The following is a 17,583-nucleotide window of genomic DNA, read 5'->3' as shown; positions in this document are numbered from 1 at the left end:
TCTCTCCACTCACAATTCCTCCTTCACGTCTCTCTAACGCTGATGGTGCCATCAGAGAAGTTGTGTCTCTTTTTCATTTTCTCCTACCAGGTCTCTCTTCTTTTATATTTATTTTATTTATTTATTTATTTATTTATTACTATTATTATTTTTGCGGTACGCGGGCCTCTCACTGTTGTGGCCTCTCCCGTTGCGGAGCACAGGCTCCGGACGCGCAGGCTCAGCGGCCGTGGTTCATGGGCCCAGCTGCTCCGCGGCATGTGGGATCCTCCCGGACCGGGGCACGAACCCACGTCCCCTGCATCGGCAGGCGGACTCTCAACCACTGCGCCACCAGGGAAGCCCCTATTTATTTATTTTATTTATTTTTGGCTGCATTGGGTCTTCGTTGCTGTGTGGGGGCTTTCTCTAGTGGCGGTGAGCAGGGTCTACTCTTTGTTGTGGTGTGTGGGCTTCTCAGTGCGGTGGCTTCTCTTGTTGCAGAGCACGGGCTCTAGGCATGCGGGCTTCAGTAGTTGTGGCTCACGGGCTCAGTAGTTGTGGCGCACGGGCCTAGTTGCTCCGCGGCATGTGGGATCTTCCCGGACCGGGGCTCGAACCCGTGTCCCCTGCATTGGCAGGCGGATTCTTAACCACTGTGCCGCCAGGGAAACCCCTCTCTCTCTTCTTTACTCTCAAACAGTTCACAAAGGTTGCTGACCAAGGCTGACTGTGCCCACCCCCACCCCCACTGGGTGGGTCAGTGCCCACCTCTCCGAACACTGGAAGTCCTCCCCGGCATCCTTGGTCCCACTCTCCAGAAGAATGGGAAGCCCTGTGCGCTCCCGGGCACCCACACCCCTCTGCCTCTCGCAGAGCTCAGGGCCTGGGCCTCAGTGGATGCCAAGAACTGGAACCCCTGGCTCTGCTGCCCCCACCCCCTACTACCTGTTTCTCTCAGCTTCTCTCCCATTCCTACCCAACCAAGGCCCTTTCAGGAGCCCCTCAGGGTTATTCTCCTCTCCCTGCACACCAGGGCAAACTCAGAACTTGTCGTCCTCCTAGGAAGAGCCCCGCACCACCTGAGGGGAATGGTCCTCTACAGGCTGGGCTCCAGATGCACGTGAGGCAGGGACACTCACGCCCTTACACGTGGGTGCCCCAGAAGAAGGGGTTTTCCTCCCCCCACCTTAGTTACCCTGCCCCTCTGCAGGTGACTAAACCACCAAGATCCAGCCAGGGCCTCGCCCTTCTTGGCCTGAGGGTTAGCTCCCCATCCTGAAAAACCTGTCTGGGGGCCTCCCCTGAGGCTGTAGGGTCCAAGGGGCAGGTTGGACAGGATTCCCCTCTAGCCCCTCCTACCCCCAGGACAAAATCAGAAACCCCGGGGGAGGGCCGCACTTTCCTTAGGAAGCCACAGCCTGCCAGCACCCACCACAGCTCCCAGCTATGGCATCTCCGCTGCCTGTCCAGACCTTGTCCTTGATCCTGATTCTGCTGGCTGTCCTGGCCCCCAGGGCTGCAGGTTTCTACCATCTCTGGCCGGGGTGGGGAGGGGCTCAGGGGTCTGGAGAGGAGGGACTGTGCCTTCCAGGGCTCTCAAAGAGGGCTGGTCTGGCCAGTTGGGGTTGGGGGACTGGTGATGGCAGTGACCAGGCATCAGTCACTGGGGCCCAGGGCACACTCCTGGTCCCAGATCCAGGAGGCAGGGAGGTGTGGGGAAGAGTCCAAGGCTATGGATATGGGTGGGGTTGGGCTCTGCCCGCTCCTGGCACCCAGGGTCTAGCGGCTTGGTGGAGCACCTAGCTTCTGCAGCTCAAGCCTGCCACCTGGTGGTCGCACAGGCAAAAGACTCGTGTTCTGCAAACGCACTGCAGAATAGGACTCTTCATCCTTAGAGAGGACCTCCAGGGGTGGGGGGCAGATCTATTGATGAGAGGGGGATTGATCCTCACCTGTATCCCCTCCTTGCCCCCCAGCCGACTTCAACATCTCAAGTCTCTCTGGTCTGCTGTCCCCAGCGCTGACGGAAAGCCTGCTAGTTGCCCTGCCCCCCTGTCACCTCACAGGGGGCAATGCCACACTGATGGTCCGGAGAGCCAATGACAGCAAAGGTCTGCTACCCACTCCCAGGCATACCCTAGTCCCCAGAGATCCCTTCCCAGGACACCCGGCATCCCTCCTCCCACTCATCCCTTCCTATTGACCCCCTTCTTGGGCCACCCATACTCTAAATACTGCCCTTCTCCTTGGGGTCTCCAGAAACTTGACCCTGCCTCACACCCCCAATTTCCTGCCCAGTGGTGAAATCTAGCTTCGTGATGCCTCCATGCCGCGGACGCAGGGAGCTGGTGAGTGTGGTGGACAGTGGGTCTGGCTTCACGGTCACCCGGCTCAGCGCGTACCAGATGACAAACCTAGTACCAGGAACCAAATACTAGTAAGTACCGGATCCTGGCCTGGGGCATCTGTGGGAGGGCCTACAGGAAGAGAAGCTGGGTCCTGACTTTGGTGTTGGTTGTGGGAGGTGGTCAGCATGGGGGAGAGTGAGGGCACAGCTAAAGGGGTCAAGAATGCACCTCTCCTGGGCACAACAGGAGGCATAGCTGTGAAGGGGGAGGCCTGGGCTCCCTCTTACCCTAAGTCCCAGATACTCACTGAGGATTCTCTCCTCTCTACCCCAAATCTCACCACAAAAGCATTTCCTACCTAGTGACGAAGGGGGCATCCACTGAGTCCAGTAGAGAGGTCCCAATGTCCACACTTCCTCGTAAGTAACATCTCAGGGCCCCCAAAGGCTTTCCAGGCCCCTCCCACCCCATCCCGCAGCTGCCCCTCCCTGTGCTCCCTTAGCTCCTTTGCTTACCTCTGCCTTCACACTGAGCCCTTGGCATTTTAAGTGGCCGTTGAGTCATCTGGCCGCACCGCTAAACTTTGTGGGTAGCGACTGTGTCTGATTAATTTCTGTATCCTCAGTGCCTGACACAGGAGATGCTTCGTAAATGTGTTTTTGATGGATGTCTGGATCCCTCCAACGAGTCGTTGGTTGGTTGCGTGAATAAATGACTGAAGGGATGGCTGGTTGGATGAATGGATGAGGGACTAGGCTGGGAGCCTTGGGAAGGATGGGGGCCGCTCCTGACCACAACGGCCTCCCTCCTCTCTTCTGACAGGAAGGAAGGCAGAATCTATTGGGCTGGGAATGGCCCGGACGGGGGGCATGGTGGTCATCACGGTGCTGCTCTCTGTAGCCATGTTCCTGCTGGTTCTGGGCTTCATCATCGCCCTGGCACTGGGTGCCCAAAAGTGAGGAGGACAGCACCAAGCAGCAGGCTCCTCCAGGAAGTCCAAGGCACCGTCCATTCCCCCAGCTCAGGGCCCTGCTTTTGCTCCTGTCTCCTCTGCTGAAAAGACTGCCTGCTCCCAGGCCACAGGTGTCAGGCTCTGGCTCCTCTGGTGCCATCAACTCCCCTCCCTGCCCCCTCTCCACTGCAGCTCTTTCCTCCCTCTGTCCCCCTCCTTGTCCCCTAAGGCCTCACCTTGGCCCAACACTCCCTATTATTCCCCTCATCCCACTCGTGTCAGAATTGGTTTTCCTCCCATTTCACCTCTTTAACCAATCCCTACCCCTGACAGACAGGAATTTTTCCTTCCCTCAGTGAAATTAGTTCCTACAATAAAACCTGATGCCATGTTGCTGTGTGTGTTTCTCTTCAACGCGCTCCACTTTGGGGTGAACCTACAGAATCTGTGTCCAGGCTGCAGCTGCTCCCAGTCCTCTCTCTGCCCTGGAACCCCAAAGCTGCTTTTCCCAGGAGGCAGGAAGGGGTGGATGGGATAAGAATCCAAGAGTCAGGGACTTCCCTGGTGGTGCAGTGGTTAAGAATCTTCCTGCCAATGCAGGGGACACGGGTTTGAGCCCTGGTCCGGGAGGATCCCACATGCCGCGGAGCCACTAAGCCTGTGAGCCACAACTACTGGGCCCGCGAGCCACAACTACTGAGCCCGCGAGCCACAACTACTGATGCCCGTGTGCCTAGAGCCCGTGCTCCACAACGAGAGAAGCCACTGCAATGAGAAGCCCGCGCACCACAATGAAGAGTAGCTCCCACTCGACACAACTAGAGAAAGCCCGTGAGCAGCAACGAAGACCCAACACAGCCATAAATAAATAAATTAATTAAAAATAAAAAAGAATCCAAGAGTCAGGGTTCTCAGACTCATACCTGGGCTGTGGGTTTTGCACCTTCCAGAGCAGGCCACCCAAGCAGGGGCCTGGGGTGGGGGTGAGGCCGAGGCTGGTGCATCACATGGGGCCCTGAGGGCCTTTGTGGGGACCAGCAGAGCAAGGGGAAGCGCTGGGGGAAAGAGAGGCTCTGACAAGGAAAAGACAGAGGGCCACTAGAGTGAGACCCAAGGACAGGGTGCTGGGGGCAAGGGGAGTGGAAAATAGACGAAAGAGTCTCTAGGAGGAGAGAGCAGAGGTGGAAGAACCCTGCCGGAGGGGGCAAGAGTGGTACTGCGGGGTAACGGAGGGAAAAGACGGGGAGGGCTCATCCTCATTCACTTGTGTCCTCGCCAATATATATTCCTTCTAAGGATCTTTCCCTTGCTCTTAGGGTAAAGACCAAAATCTTTGAGGTGACCTTCAAAGACAGCCCTGGGTCTCTCCCCTAACTGCCCCTCTGGCTCTCACCGTGTGCCTTCTAATGTCCTGTGTTTCCTCTTGCCTCAGCACCTTTGCACAGACTATTCCTTAAGCCCAGGCTGCTCTGAAGACTGCCCCCACGCCCACTCCATTCTATTTGCATAGTTAAGCCAGCTTCCCCAGGGAAGCCTTCTCTGACCTCCACCCCCCATTAGGTTGGGTTCTCCTATCCCATCTTTCATAGCATTACTATGTTTATTATTATGTTTATGTGATTATTCACTTGTCTCCCCACCAGACTTTATGTTCCCTGGGAGTTGTCGCTTTGCTCCCAAGGGCCTATAGTACCTTTGCGGTGCCTGGGACACAGTGGATACTCAATAAATATTGTTGAATAAGGGAACGAAAGAATGAATTAACAAGCCCCTGAAGAGAAGGCGGGGGCTAGGAAAGTGACAAAAATTCTGCAAAAACAATAAAAAATGACACAGAGTTAGAAGATGCTGGAACAATGGTCTAATGATCCCTTTCTAGAGTAATCCAGGAGCCCGGGAGAGGGAGGCAATGGAAGAGAAGAACAACAGTATCTATTAATTCCACAAACACTAACTTAGCTTTTTTTTTTTTTTTTTTTTGCTGTATATGGGCCTCTCACTGCTGTGGCCTCTCCCGTTGCGGAGCACAGGCTCCGGACGCGCAGGCTCAACGGCCATGGCTCACGGGCCCAGCCGCTCTGCGGCATGTGGGATCTTCCCGGACCGGGGCACGAACCCGCGTCCCCTGCATCGGCAGGCGGACTCTCAACCACTGCGCCACCAAGGAAGCCCGATACACTAATTTTAAAAGGGCTATGGGGGTGGGGGTGTGATGAACTGGGAGATTGGGATTGACATATATACACTAATATGTATAAAATAGATAACTAATAAGAACCTGCCATACAAAAAATAAATAAATAAAATAAAATTCAACAAAAACCAAAAAAGGGCTATAGGGGACTTACTTCCCTGGCACTCCAGTGGTTAAGACTCTGTGCTCCCAACGCAGGCGGCATAGGTTCGATCCCTGGTTGGGGAATTAAGATACCGCATGCCACACAGTAATAGCCTAAAAAATAAATAAAAGGGAAACTAAATAAAAATAAAAAATAAATAAAAAGGGCTACAAAAGAGTGGATGCATTACAATAACATTTTTTATAAGACAAAAATGAAACACTCATAAGGAAAAAGATTGGAATAATATACATCAGAATGTAATTAATTATTATCTCTGGTTGATAACAAGAATGATTTTTATTTTACTGTTTTTTCTTTGTGCTTTCTATACTTCCAAGTTTTATGTATCAAACATGTATTATTTTTATCATTAGGCAAATTGTTATAAAAGTTATTGTTATTATTGATATTAAAGGTAGAGTCCCATTAAGTTTTTTAAAAGAAAGCTGTTGTTTTCACCATAGTTAAAACAATATTTATTGAGGGTCTCCTATGCACCAGGTACTACTCTCAAAATTTCTGGTTGGGACTTTCCTGGTGGCTTGGTGGGTAAGAATCCACCTGCCAGTGCAGCGGACACAGATTCGAGCCTTGGTCCAGGAAGATCCCACATGCCACAGAGCAACTAAGCCCGTGTGCTGCAACTACTGAAGCCCGCACGCCTAGAGCCTGTGCTCCGCAACAAGAGAAGCCACCGCAATGAGAAGCCCGCGCACCACAACGAAGAGTAGCCCCCGCTCGCCACAACTAGAGAAAGCCCATGTGCAGAAACAAAGACCCAACGAAGCCAAAGATAAATAAATAAATTATTTTTTAAAAAAATCTGGTCTAGTAGACAAGCAACAGGCAACACAGTATAGGGTGGATGAGCTCTGATGGGAAAACCCAGTATGCACAAAGGAACCAGAGGGGGCTGCCCCACCCTCTGGCCAAATCTGAACAATTTAAGAATTAAAACAAATAATTACAGTACTGAATTATGATCCACTCTGTAAAATAAGAATCAATCCTTTGAAAAAAAAAAAAGAATCAATCCTTTGAGTCCATACTGATAACAAATAAACAAAATGAGATAAGGAAAAGCTCTTCTTTACAATAGAATGCCAACTAAATAAATGGAGATGGAATGATTGATTTAGAAAAATCAGGGAATTCCCTGGTGGTCCAGTGGTTAGGACTCAGTGCTTTCGTTATGGTGGCCCCGGGTTCAATCCCTGGTTGGGGAACTAAGACCCCACAGTCAAAAAAAAAAATAAAAATAAAAATCCTCATTTCAAGTCCATGATAGTAATGATTGATTTAGGCAAGAATCGTAAATAGACACTAGAATCTGTGGGTCCAAACTTGATGAGAAACAGGATTTTAGATCACTTTAAAGTATCTCCCCACAAATTGCTTACTAATTACAAAAGAAAAAAAAGGTAACTTCACAGTTGAGAAACATGATGGATACCACAAATAATGAGTCAAACTGACATCATGGGCCTCTTGATGTGATGTACTAAGAAGGAAACAACATCACTTCTCTGGTATTGTTGCCAAAAACACATAATCTAATTATGGGGAAATTAGGGACATTCTACAAAATAAATGGCCTGTACTCTTCAAAAATGTAAATGTTATGAAAGATTTAAAAGTCTGGTGGGAGGGTAGTGGGATGAATTGGGAGATTGGAATTGACATGTATACTCTAATATGTATAAAATAGATAACTAATAAGAACCTGCTGTACAAAAACTAAATAAATAAAATTCAAAAAAAAATTAAAAATAAAGAAATAAATAAAAGTCTGAGAAACTGCTCCAGATTAGAGACTAAAGAGACATAAATATTAAATGCCCTGCATGATCCTGAATTGGATTCTAGACCAGAAAACAAATTAAATAAAGGACACTATTGGGACAATTGGTGAAATCTGAATAGAATGTGTATATTAAACATAGTATTGAATCATTGTTAAATTTTGATGATTTTCTTGTTTCTGATTATGTAAACCAATATGTTTTTAGGAAATACACACTGAAGTATTTGTGGGTAAAGGGACATGACGTCTGCAAATTACTCTCAAACAGTTCAGAAAAAATAATGTATGTCTTACATACATGGAGACAAAAGCAAAAATGTGATGAAATGTTAGTAATTGGTGAGTTACAGGATTTAGGTGTACTGGATTTTTTTATAGTATTCTTGGGACTTTTCTGTAAATTTGAAATTATGAAAAACAAAATTTAAATATCACCATTCAAAAAAATAAAATTATAAAAAAAATCACCATTTAATCCTATCTCCACCATGTACTTACAGATGTAACCTTGGATAAACCATGAAATCTTCCACACTTCTAGGAAGTAGCTATTAATACCACCACGGGATCATTCTTCAATGGTAGACTGATTTACTAAATAAAAGAGCTTGGTGCAAATGTAGAGGGGAAAGAGGGCCTGGGGTACCTCCCTTCTGGACCCCCAAGGTTCCCAAATGAAAGCGGCGTGGGGGGGGGGGGCTTGCAGAAAGACGTGGCAAGAAGCACTCCGTGGAGGCTCGAGAGCAAGGGTGTCAGCTGGACTGGGCACACCTGAGCGGGCTCCGACCCAAGTCAATCAGAGCGCGGGTATTTGAGGAAGTGCTTCCCAGGCCTCAGCCTCAGTCTCTCCAGACTCTCCCACCCTGTGCCGGCTCTCCCTCCTCTAGCTAATCGTGGACCTGAAGCTCCAGCACCTAGACTTCTGGGCCAGCCTCCATGGCCAGGTCCCGGGATTGCTGGACTGGGACATGGGGAACGAGTGCTTTCTGGCCTTCACCACTACGCACCTGCCCTTAGCGGAACAAAACCGTGAGTGTCCGAGAGGGGGGTCGTGGGGGATGGGCGCGCCGCGGAGGGTCGGAGGCTCGTGGGCGCGCCGGGCCGGAAGCTCCCCGGCCTTTGACTTGCTCGCCACTCGCCCCCGCGAGCCCCGTGACTATGTCGCGTTCGGGGCCCCGTGCCCCCTTTGTTGAGCTCTGGAGCTCCCACCCCACCCCAACTTTTTCCGGGCAATGGAGTCCCCGCCTCGATGGAAAGCCCAGGGAGGGCAGGGGTCCTGCCTGAACACAGCCTTTCAATCCTACCCCACCCGCCCCGGCTAAATCCCAGAACTTTCTAGGCCTCTTCTCGGCCTTTTCTCTGTGGCGCCTACGCCATCGGGGCACACTACGTTTTCGTTCATCTTTCTCTTAAAATCTTTTTAAAATCGGTTTTGTTCGTGGCTGTATACCACCTCTTAATACATTGTCTGACACCTAGAGGTGCTCAATATTTGCTGAATGGATAGTTGACCGTTGTCTTTTAAAAACTTTTTTTGTGTGGTCCTCAAGTGTTGAGATTTGAGGTAATCACCTCCTACATTCATGGTACATGATTGCCATCTGTTTGGGCAAAGTACTTGGATTAACTCATTCAATCCCCACCCACTTTTGTCACCTCCCACACTCCCATGTATCAACCCTAATCCATTTAATGTCTTTAGATAGGTGTATCTTTGAAAACTGTTTAGCATTATTTTGCTTTTATAGGTGACCTTAATTTACATAAACTCATTGCTTTTTTTTTTCCTCATTCAAATTGTTTTTGAGAGTTATTTCAGTTGCTAAATGCAAATCTGGTTCATCATTTTTTTTTTTTTTTTGCGGTACGCGGGCCTCTCACTGTTGTGGCCTCTCCCGCTGCTGCGGAGCACAGGCTCCGGTCGCGCAGGCTCAGCGGCCATGGCTCACGGGCCCAGCCGCTCCGCGGCATGTGGTGTCTTCCCGGGCCGGGGCACGAACCCGTGTCCTCTGCATCGGCAGGCGGACTCCCAACCACTGCGCCACCAGGGAAGCCCTGATTCATCATTTCTGATTGCTGTGTGGTAATCTATCATCTGCATACATTACTTTTTGCATTTTAATTCTCCTTACTGATGGAGACAAAACTCCATTGGAACTCTTTGCAACCATAAGTAATGCTGACAAACATTCTTGTATCTTCACTGATTCAAGAACTATTTATTGAGCACCTCCAATTTGCCAGGCACTGTTCTGGACACTCATGTGATACATCATGAACAAAACAGACAAGTCTTCATGGAGCTGACATTCTACTGGGGCCACACAGGCAATCCACATCAAAATAAATAAATAAACAAACAAACAAACAAATAAATGGTATGTTATAAGGTGATAACTGAGATGGGGGGAAAAAGGACATGGTAAGAGGGCTCAGGAATGGGGGCTGGGAGGTGGTGGCAGCTACAGTTTTAAATAGGGTTGGTCTTCATTGGGAACATTGTATATGAGGGTTGGTCTTCATTGGGAACATATGAGAAGAGCAGAGTTGAAGGAGGTGAGATAGTGAGCCGGAGGATACTTAGAGGAAAAGTTTCCCAGGCAGAAAAAATAGCCAGTGTAGAAACCCTCAGGAATATGTCTGGAGGAACTGGTAAAGAGGCCAGTGAGGCTGGATCAAAGTAAATGAAGAGGAGAGTTCAGAGGGTGTGGGTCGTGGAGCGGAGATCAGGAAGAGCCGTCTTCCCCTTTGAGGGCGTTAGGGTTGATTCCAAGTAAGATGCAGCATGGTTGAAAGGTTTGGAACAGAGGAGTGACATGATCGCCAGCTTAGTGAGTGACCTGTGCTATTGCATAGTGTGCCTATACTTGGTTTAACGTCCTGCTATCACTGTCTTAAGATTTTTAATAATTTTTGAAAAAGGAGGCCCACATTTTCCTTTTGCACTGGGCCCTGCAAATTATGTAGCTGATCCTGAATGATCTATAGTCTGAAAAGATCACTGTGGCTGCTGGGTTGAGGGTACACTGTAAATGTAGAGCGACTGGGAAGCCAGGAGACTAGTTAGGAGGCTACTGTAGTAATCCAGACAAGAGCCGATGGCAGACTGCACCACCAAGGTGGTGGCAGAGGATGTGGTGAGAAGGTAGAACCAGGTGGATTCGCTTGATGGATTGGATGTATGGTGTAAAAAAGAGAGATTAGAGGATGACTCCTCCAGAGTTTTTGGCTGGTCAAGTGCAAGGATGGAGTTTTCTTGTAGTGAGATGGGGTAAGCTCCTGATAGGATATTTAGGGAGGAAAATCAGGAGTTCTGTTCTGAACACTCTGAGTTTGAGATATTTTTTAGATATCCAAGTAGAAATGTTGAGTAAGCTGGTGGATATATAAGTCTGCAATTCTGGAGAGAGGTATGCAGATATAAATTTTGAGAGTCTTTGGTACATGCCTGGCATTTAAGGGGTGAGAATAGAGAAGAACCAAGGATGAGCCCTGGGGGGCATTCCATTCTAAAGAGATTGGAGAGGAGATAAACCAAAAAAAAACTGAGGAAATGACCATTAAGAATCAAAACTGGTATTGTGGTTTCCTGGAAACCAAGTGAAGAAAGTGTTTCAAAGAAGGAGTGGTCACAGGACAGGAACACCGCTGTGAGAGATCAGGTCAGAGGTGGGCTGACTATTGGATTTAGCAAAGCAGAGCCTTGATTATATGGTTTTGGTGGAGTGCAGCCTTGATCATAGTGGTTTTGGTGGAGTGGTGGAGAAGAAAGACTGATTGGCAAGGGTTTAAGTGTGGAAGGGAGAGGAAGTGGAGACAAAGTACAGGCACTTCTTTCGAGGAGTTCTTCCTCAAAGGAAAGCAAAAATATGGAGTAGTGGCCTGGCACAGAAAGTGGGGACAAAAGAAGTTCTTGTTTTTAACAAGATGAGAGAATTAACAGCATATTTGAATGATGATAATGGTCCAGAGACAGAAATTTATAACAGAAAAGAGAGGAGACAGGAATTCCCTGGCCGTCCAATGATTAGGACTTGGCGCTTTCACTGCTCCCTGGTTAGGAAACTAAGATCCCACAAGCCTCCCGAGGCCAAAATAAATTTCAAACACTGTCCTTGAGGGGCCACCTGTGTCAGAGAGAGCAGGGGAGGGAGATGGACAGGGGTACTATCCTTTGATCCCACTGAGATCACCCATCTGTTGATCCCATCACCCTTCCCCTGCTCTCAAAGAGCAGAGTTAGAGGGGATGTCCTCTCTGTAACTAACCTGGAATCCCCCAAACAGGCTCACTCTCTTGCATACACCGTTGACTCCTTTGGCTCTCTATGGCTTTGGAACACTTGCTTGGCCAAACCACACCCTGATTAAATCCAACCAAACAAGTGCTCCAAAGCCATAGATCAATGGATTGGGGTTATCAGTTGGTATCAAAAGAGATGGCTGGAAAGAGGAGGTGGTGCATTTTTACATGGTGCAAAAATGAGGTTATGGAGAGGTTGCAGTTATTGGTTTAGGTTATGACAGTGAGGACTGTCTACATTAGGTTGGAAGGCAGAATTCTGGGAGGAGAAGAGTTCAAGAAACTAGAGCCCAGGTTATTAGGATAATCATCTATGTATCTATTGAAATAGCCAAGATTTAAGGCAGGAGTAGCACTAGTGACAGTGAGCCAGGAACTAAATTCCTCTAAATGAGGGGGAGTGGCCGAGAATTTGGTAGATGATGGTAGCAATGAAAATTAGTATATAAATTCTTCTATTAACTTGAATAGACACACCCAGGATTAGACAGTAAATTGTAGTGCTGCCTGATTATTCTTCACCAGCACCAGTTGCTATTCAGATGTAATAAAGGATCCTATTTCACTGCATCTTTGCCAACACTTGGTATTACCTCTTTTTATAATTCTTGTCAGTTTGATGTAAAGTATTATATCATTCTTTTATTGTGTTCCTATTACTAGTAAGGCTCAGCATCTTCAGGTAGCCCCTCCTTCTGAATACTGATTCGTATCTTACCCATGTATAGATTTGTCTTAGCCTTTATTTTTTGATTTGTAGGAGCTGTCTATCAGAGAATTGAGAGTTCTGGAAATGATTTTTTTTCTGGTTTATTGTCTATTGATATTTTTTTTCCCTTGTGAGTTTTACTGTGCAGAAGCTTTCAATCTTTTTTTTTTTGTGTGGTACGCGGGCCCCTCACTGTTGTGGCCTCTCCCGCTGCGGAGCACAGGCTCCGGACGTGCAGGCTCAGCGGCCATGGCTCACGGGCCCAGCCGCTCCACGGCATGTGGGATCTTCCCGGACCGGGGCACGAACCCGTGTCCCCTGCATCGGCAGGCAGACTCTCAACCACCACGCCACCAGGGAAGCTCACCTTTCAATCTTTATGTGTTATAATATCTGCATTAAATGTATAGGTTAATTTGAGGATAATTGGCATCTTTATAGTATGTATTATATGTCTTTGTTTATTGAAGTTTTTTAGGTCCTTAAGTAGTAGGTACATCTTTTTCACATAAAGGTCCATTCTTTGATGAGTTAACCCCTAGATACATTATAACTTTGGTTGCTATTGTGAACAGCACCTTTTTGAAAAAAAAAAAAAATTTTCCAGTTTCTTAATGCTGGTATAGAGGAACAGTGGTGATTAGTATGTTGGTCTTATATCCAGCAAACTTGCTGGACTCTTGTTGGTTCTAATAATTTATATATCGATTTTGTATGGTTTTCTGTTAATCTATGTTTTTTTCTGTAAATAATTATAGTTTGGCCTTTTTCTTTCTTATATCTCTTACTACTTTTTCCTTTTTAGAATACTGTGTTGAACATTAACGATGTAATGGGCATCCTTTCTAATTACTGAGCTCTCTAATAAGTATATCATCATTTTCCAGACAAAAACCTAGATTCATCTGTAATATGACGACACTCATGGGGACAATGGTAGTTCCCCCTAACTGGACCAGAAGCCAGCTTCATGTCGAGCAGCTAGCTCTAATATATACCTGATTTACTCTAAGCCCACCATGTATTCATTCATCCAGTTAAGTTGAGCTCCTCCCATGCACTAGGCAGTGAAGGAGACAGACCTGGAGATAGACACTAAGCAGGTAGTTACAATAAAATGTGTGCTATGGGAGTGTTTGGACAGGTAGTCAGAGAAGGCCTGCTTCAGAGAGAGGTTTAAACAGAGACCTGATGGGTGAGTAGCAATTAACTAGGCAAGCAGGAAGAGGGAAGAGTGTTTCCAGCAAAGGGAACAGCTTATGGGAAGGCAGAGGATCTAGATGTGGTCTGTTGGAGATGGGTGGAGAGCCTGGGAGGAATGACTCAACACTGATGAGGAGCCAGGGCCTTGTAGACTATCTCAGGAATTTAGATTTGGCCCAAAGGCAATGGAAAGCCATCAAAAGGTTTTACACTGAAGGGTGGCATGATTGGATTAACATTTTGGGAAGATCACTCAAACTGCAATACGGTAAGTTAAAGAAAAGAAGATAAGCAGACCTTTTAGGTTATAGGCTCGGACTAGGATGGTAGAACTTGGTGATTGATTGGGTGTGGCTGTACGGGAAAGAGGAGTCAAGAATGATTTCCACTCATGGACACAGAAAACAAACTTATGGTGACCAAAGGGGAAGTGGGGGGGGGGCGTGGGGGGATAAATGAGGAGTTTGGGATTAACAGATACACACTACTGTGCATAAAATAGATAACCAACAAGGGCCTACTGTAGAGCACAGGGAACTATGTTCAATATCTTGTAATAACCTACAATGGAAAAGAATCTGAAAAAGAATATGTGTATATATATGCTTGTGTGTGTGTGTGTGTGTGTGTGTGTGTGTATAAAACTGAATCACTTTGCTGTACACCTGAAACGAACACATTGTAAATCAACTATACTTCAATTAAAAAATGGAGAAAAGCTTCTCTGGTGGCGCAGTGGTTGAGAGTCCGCCTGCCGATGCAGGGGACGCGGGTTCGTGCCCCGGTCCGGGAAGATCCCATGTGCGCGGAGCGGCTGGGCCCGTGATCCATGGCCGCTGCGCCTGCGCGTCCGGAGCCTGTGCTCCACAACGGGAGAGGCCACAACAGTAAGAGGCCCACGTACCGCAAAAAAAAAGAATGATTTCCAAGTATCTAGCCTGGACAGCTGGTTAGATGGGGCCATATGCTGAAACAAGGAATGCAGGAGCAAGAGCAGGAAAATGCAGTTGAGTTTTAGAAATGTTGTTCAAAATGCCTGTGGGTTATCCCATGGGCAGTTCTAGTTAAGGGCTAGCAGAGAAGTCTGGGCTAGAGATAAAGATTTGTAAGCCTTGAGTTTATAGATGGTGACTGACTAAAGTAACAGGCATTAATGAGATGGTTTAGGGGCCGTAATGTGGGGTGAGAAGAGAAGAATGCAGAGGAGAATGAAAAGGTCAGAGAGGTAAGGGGAAACCAGTAGAATATGGCATCGTAACTTCCCAGGCGGGGCCCATAGCCACCTCCCAGGGAAGCTTCAAGGGGCCGAAATGAAAATCCTAGGATGTTTTGACTCTCTTCTTTTCTTTTTGCTAGTTGCCAGATATAAACTCCGAATAGTTGAGCCACCAAAACTACCTCTGGAAAAAAAAACCCAACCCTGATAAAGATGGTGAGTAGATGGGAGTGAGTTCTCTGACATGGCCCTGTGGCCTGGGCGGGACACCCAAAGCCCATGACCTATGGCCCTCAATCTCCTTTTTCTCTGCACAGGTCCAGATTTCGAGCCCAACCTGTGGATGTGGGTAGACCCCAACATCGTGTTCCCCCCTGGAAAGCTGGAGGTCCGAGAACCCAGTAAGGGGAAGAATCTGACAAGCATAGTCCCTTCCCCTCAGCCACCCCCAAAAGAAGAGGACTTTGCCAAATGCCCACAGGCCACAGTGGTGGAGTCACCATCACTTTCTGGAGACCAGTATCCCCCTCGGAAGCGGTTTGCCTCTTCCAACAGCAACTGGGAGGTAGGGATTTCTGGGCTGTGGGATGGACTTGGCATGTAGGCAGGGTGGGCACAGGGATGATGCAGCAGAGAGTTCTGTTTTCTTAGGGTTAACGAAGGGTTAATGGGTTCAGAAATTAGCTGTGCCCCTGGGTTGGGGAGAAGCCCAGATGGTGGCCCTAGACCACCACCCCTTCCTGCCACTGCACCCCTGGAGTAGAGGCTGTGGAGTCAGGACCAGTTCCTACTCTGTACTCCTCTAGCTCACAGAAGAGAAGGAGGCTGAGGACCAGGATGACAGCTCCTCTGTGGCTCTCCAGTCCCCTCACAAAAGGGCCCCCCTCCAGAGTCGGAGGCTTCGGCAAGCCAACAGCCAGGAGGGGGGGCTGTGGTCCCGGCCCCCTCTCAATTACTTCCACCTAATTGCACTGGCATTAAGAAACAGTTCCCCCTGTGGCCTCAACGTGCAACAGATCTACAGTTTCACTCGGTATGTGCCGGGGGCCCTGTGAGGAGGGCGAAGGGGAGGGGGCAGGGCCCTGCTCTGATACCTTCCAGGCCCTGGGCTGCTGCTTCAGTTCCCCCATCTGGGTCTGAGAGGATGCTTCTCCTTTCCCAGGCACTGGTTCTGGGTTGCCCCCGACTGTGTGTCCACACCTCACATAGACAGAAAGATAGTCACCCCACCCCCTTTCACATCTAAGAAACTCCACCCTTTTTATACCTTAGTTCCTTAACATATAAAATCACCCAGGTCATAAATTCTCCCATCTTCCCTCTCAAGAACACCCAGTAAAAAATCTGGTTTCCCCAACAGTTTCTCACATGCCTTCCCTTTGGACTGAACTGCCTGGCACAGCCTGTTCCCCAAGGACCCGGGGAAGCCGGGCTGAGAAGGGATTTACATTGAGCTTTGAGAGTCGGGTACCCATGAGTATGATGAGTTTCTCGGACCTTTTCCCTCTGTTATCAGAAGAGTCGCAGAGTATTAATCCTCAAGAGGCGTCCTCCTTGACCAGGATTCCTCTGACAGGAGCTTGTTGGCCTGATTTCTGCTCTGTTCCTGTTGCAAGTCAAACTCCTGAGCCCTCGGAGGGAGGGAGGAAAGCGAGCCAGGGAGTGGGGGCAGTGAACTGGGTCTTTAAGGTGAGGCTCTGCACAAGCACTGCGCCAGGTGGAGGTCTGACACATGCTTAGTCGGCAGGGTGCGTCGTGGGCCAGCTTGCCCTTCTCCGACGTGAGAGAAGGGCTGAGGCTCCTGGCCCCCGGGGAGAACATTCTCCAGGGTAAGGCATCTCCCAGAGAGACCACACCTCTCCTTACTATTCCTCCCTGTCTGCAGACAGCATTTCCCCTTTTTCCGGACGGCTCCTGAAGGCTGGAAGAATACCGTGCGTCACAATCTCTGTTTCCGAGACAGCTTTGAGAAAGTGCCGGTCAGCATGCAGGGTGGCGTCAGCACACGGCCCCGATCCTGCCTCTGGAAGCTGACCGATGAGGGACACCGCCGCTTTGCAGAGGAGGCCCGCGCCTTGGCCTCCACTAAGCTGGAAACTATCCAACAGTGTATGAGCCAGCCAGGTGTGAGGCCTCGTCACACATGACCCAAGGCCGAGCGTGCAGGGAAGGAGCCAGGGTCCCATGGGGGGCAGGGCGTGGGGAGGGGGTGGCACCTTCTGTAGGAAGGGGAGAGAACAGCAGTGCTCTGAGACCCTGGGGTGGTACCTGCCTCAGGGGTCCCCCCACGCACAAGCACGGAACCTGAGGTGCTGGGAGCTGATGGAGAAACAGCTAAGGTGTAGCTGGCCCTACTCACAGCCCCGCAGCCTGGGGAAATGGTAACCACACAATGTGAGAAGCATGGTATAAAAGGTTCTCTGCAAAGGGGGCTTTTTCTTCTCCTGGAGACCAGGTGGCATTTGGGCCTTGAGAGAGGAAAAGTAGATCATTTGCCGTGAGAGAGCTTTCCAGGCTTAGGGAACAGCGTCTGCAAACGGCAGATAGATCCCTTTGACTTCTTTCCTTACAGGTGTGATGCCCTCCCTCTTCGACCTTTAGTTCCACAAACCATCGGTCAGCCCATGCCTTATTAAAGTTATCTGCAGCATCCTGGTGTGTCTGCGGTCCGAGGGTGGGGCAGGAGTGGGGGCGGAGGCGGGCTCTGAGGTTGGAAATGGGATGC

The 17,583-nt window shown here is 48.9% G+C and overlaps 2 protein-coding genes and 1 long non-coding RNA gene across 4 annotated transcripts in view; 2 read left to right on the top strand and 1 right to left on the bottom strand.

Annotated features, from left to right (window-relative positions):
- Nucleotides 1–17,583, bottom strand: part of LOC109550961 (uncharacterized) — a 32,638-nt gene that overhangs the window by 6,669 nt on the left and 8,386 nt on the right. The window contains exon 4 of one of the 2 annotated variants that reach the window (XR_004527813.2): nt 5,631–5,734. The exons of the other annotated variant lie outside the window; for it this stretch is intronic. This is a non-coding gene — a long non-coding RNA (uncharacterized lncRNA). The remainder of the gene's footprint in view (nt 1–5,630; nt 5,735–17,583) is intronic. 2 annotated transcript variants of the gene reach the window in all.
- UPK2 (uroplakin 2) lies at nt 1,106–3,669 on the top strand. Its single transcript, XM_033861961.2, has 5 exons — nt 1,106–1,504; nt 1,959–2,093; nt 2,281–2,419; nt 2,679–2,749; nt 3,153–3,669. The coding sequence occupies exons 1-5, from the start codon at nt 1,429–1,431 to the stop codon at nt 3,287–3,289; spliced, it is 558 nt and encodes a 185-aa protein (XP_033717852.1). The 5' UTR covers nt 1,106–1,428; the 3' UTR covers nt 3,290–3,669.
- On the top strand, nt 8,382–17,054 carry FOXR1 (forkhead box R1). The gene is given in 6 exon segments (XM_033861962.2): nt 8,382–8,457; nt 14,999–15,042; nt 15,044–15,074; nt 15,176–15,423; nt 15,665–15,891; nt 16,744–17,054. Coding segments are annotated over 6 exon segments (873 nt in total). The 5' UTR covers nt 8,382–8,396; the 3' UTR covers nt 17,006–17,054.

This window comes from Tursiops truncatus, chromosome 8, assembly GCF_011762595.2.
Source record: "Tursiops truncatus isolate mTurTru1 chromosome 8, mTurTru1.mat.Y, whole genome shotgun sequence".
In the NCBI taxonomy this organism is placed as follows: domain Eukaryota; kingdom Metazoa; phylum Chordata; class Mammalia; order Artiodactyla; family Delphinidae; genus Tursiops; species Tursiops truncatus.
This window is presented reverse-complemented; position numbering and strand designations above follow the sequence as displayed.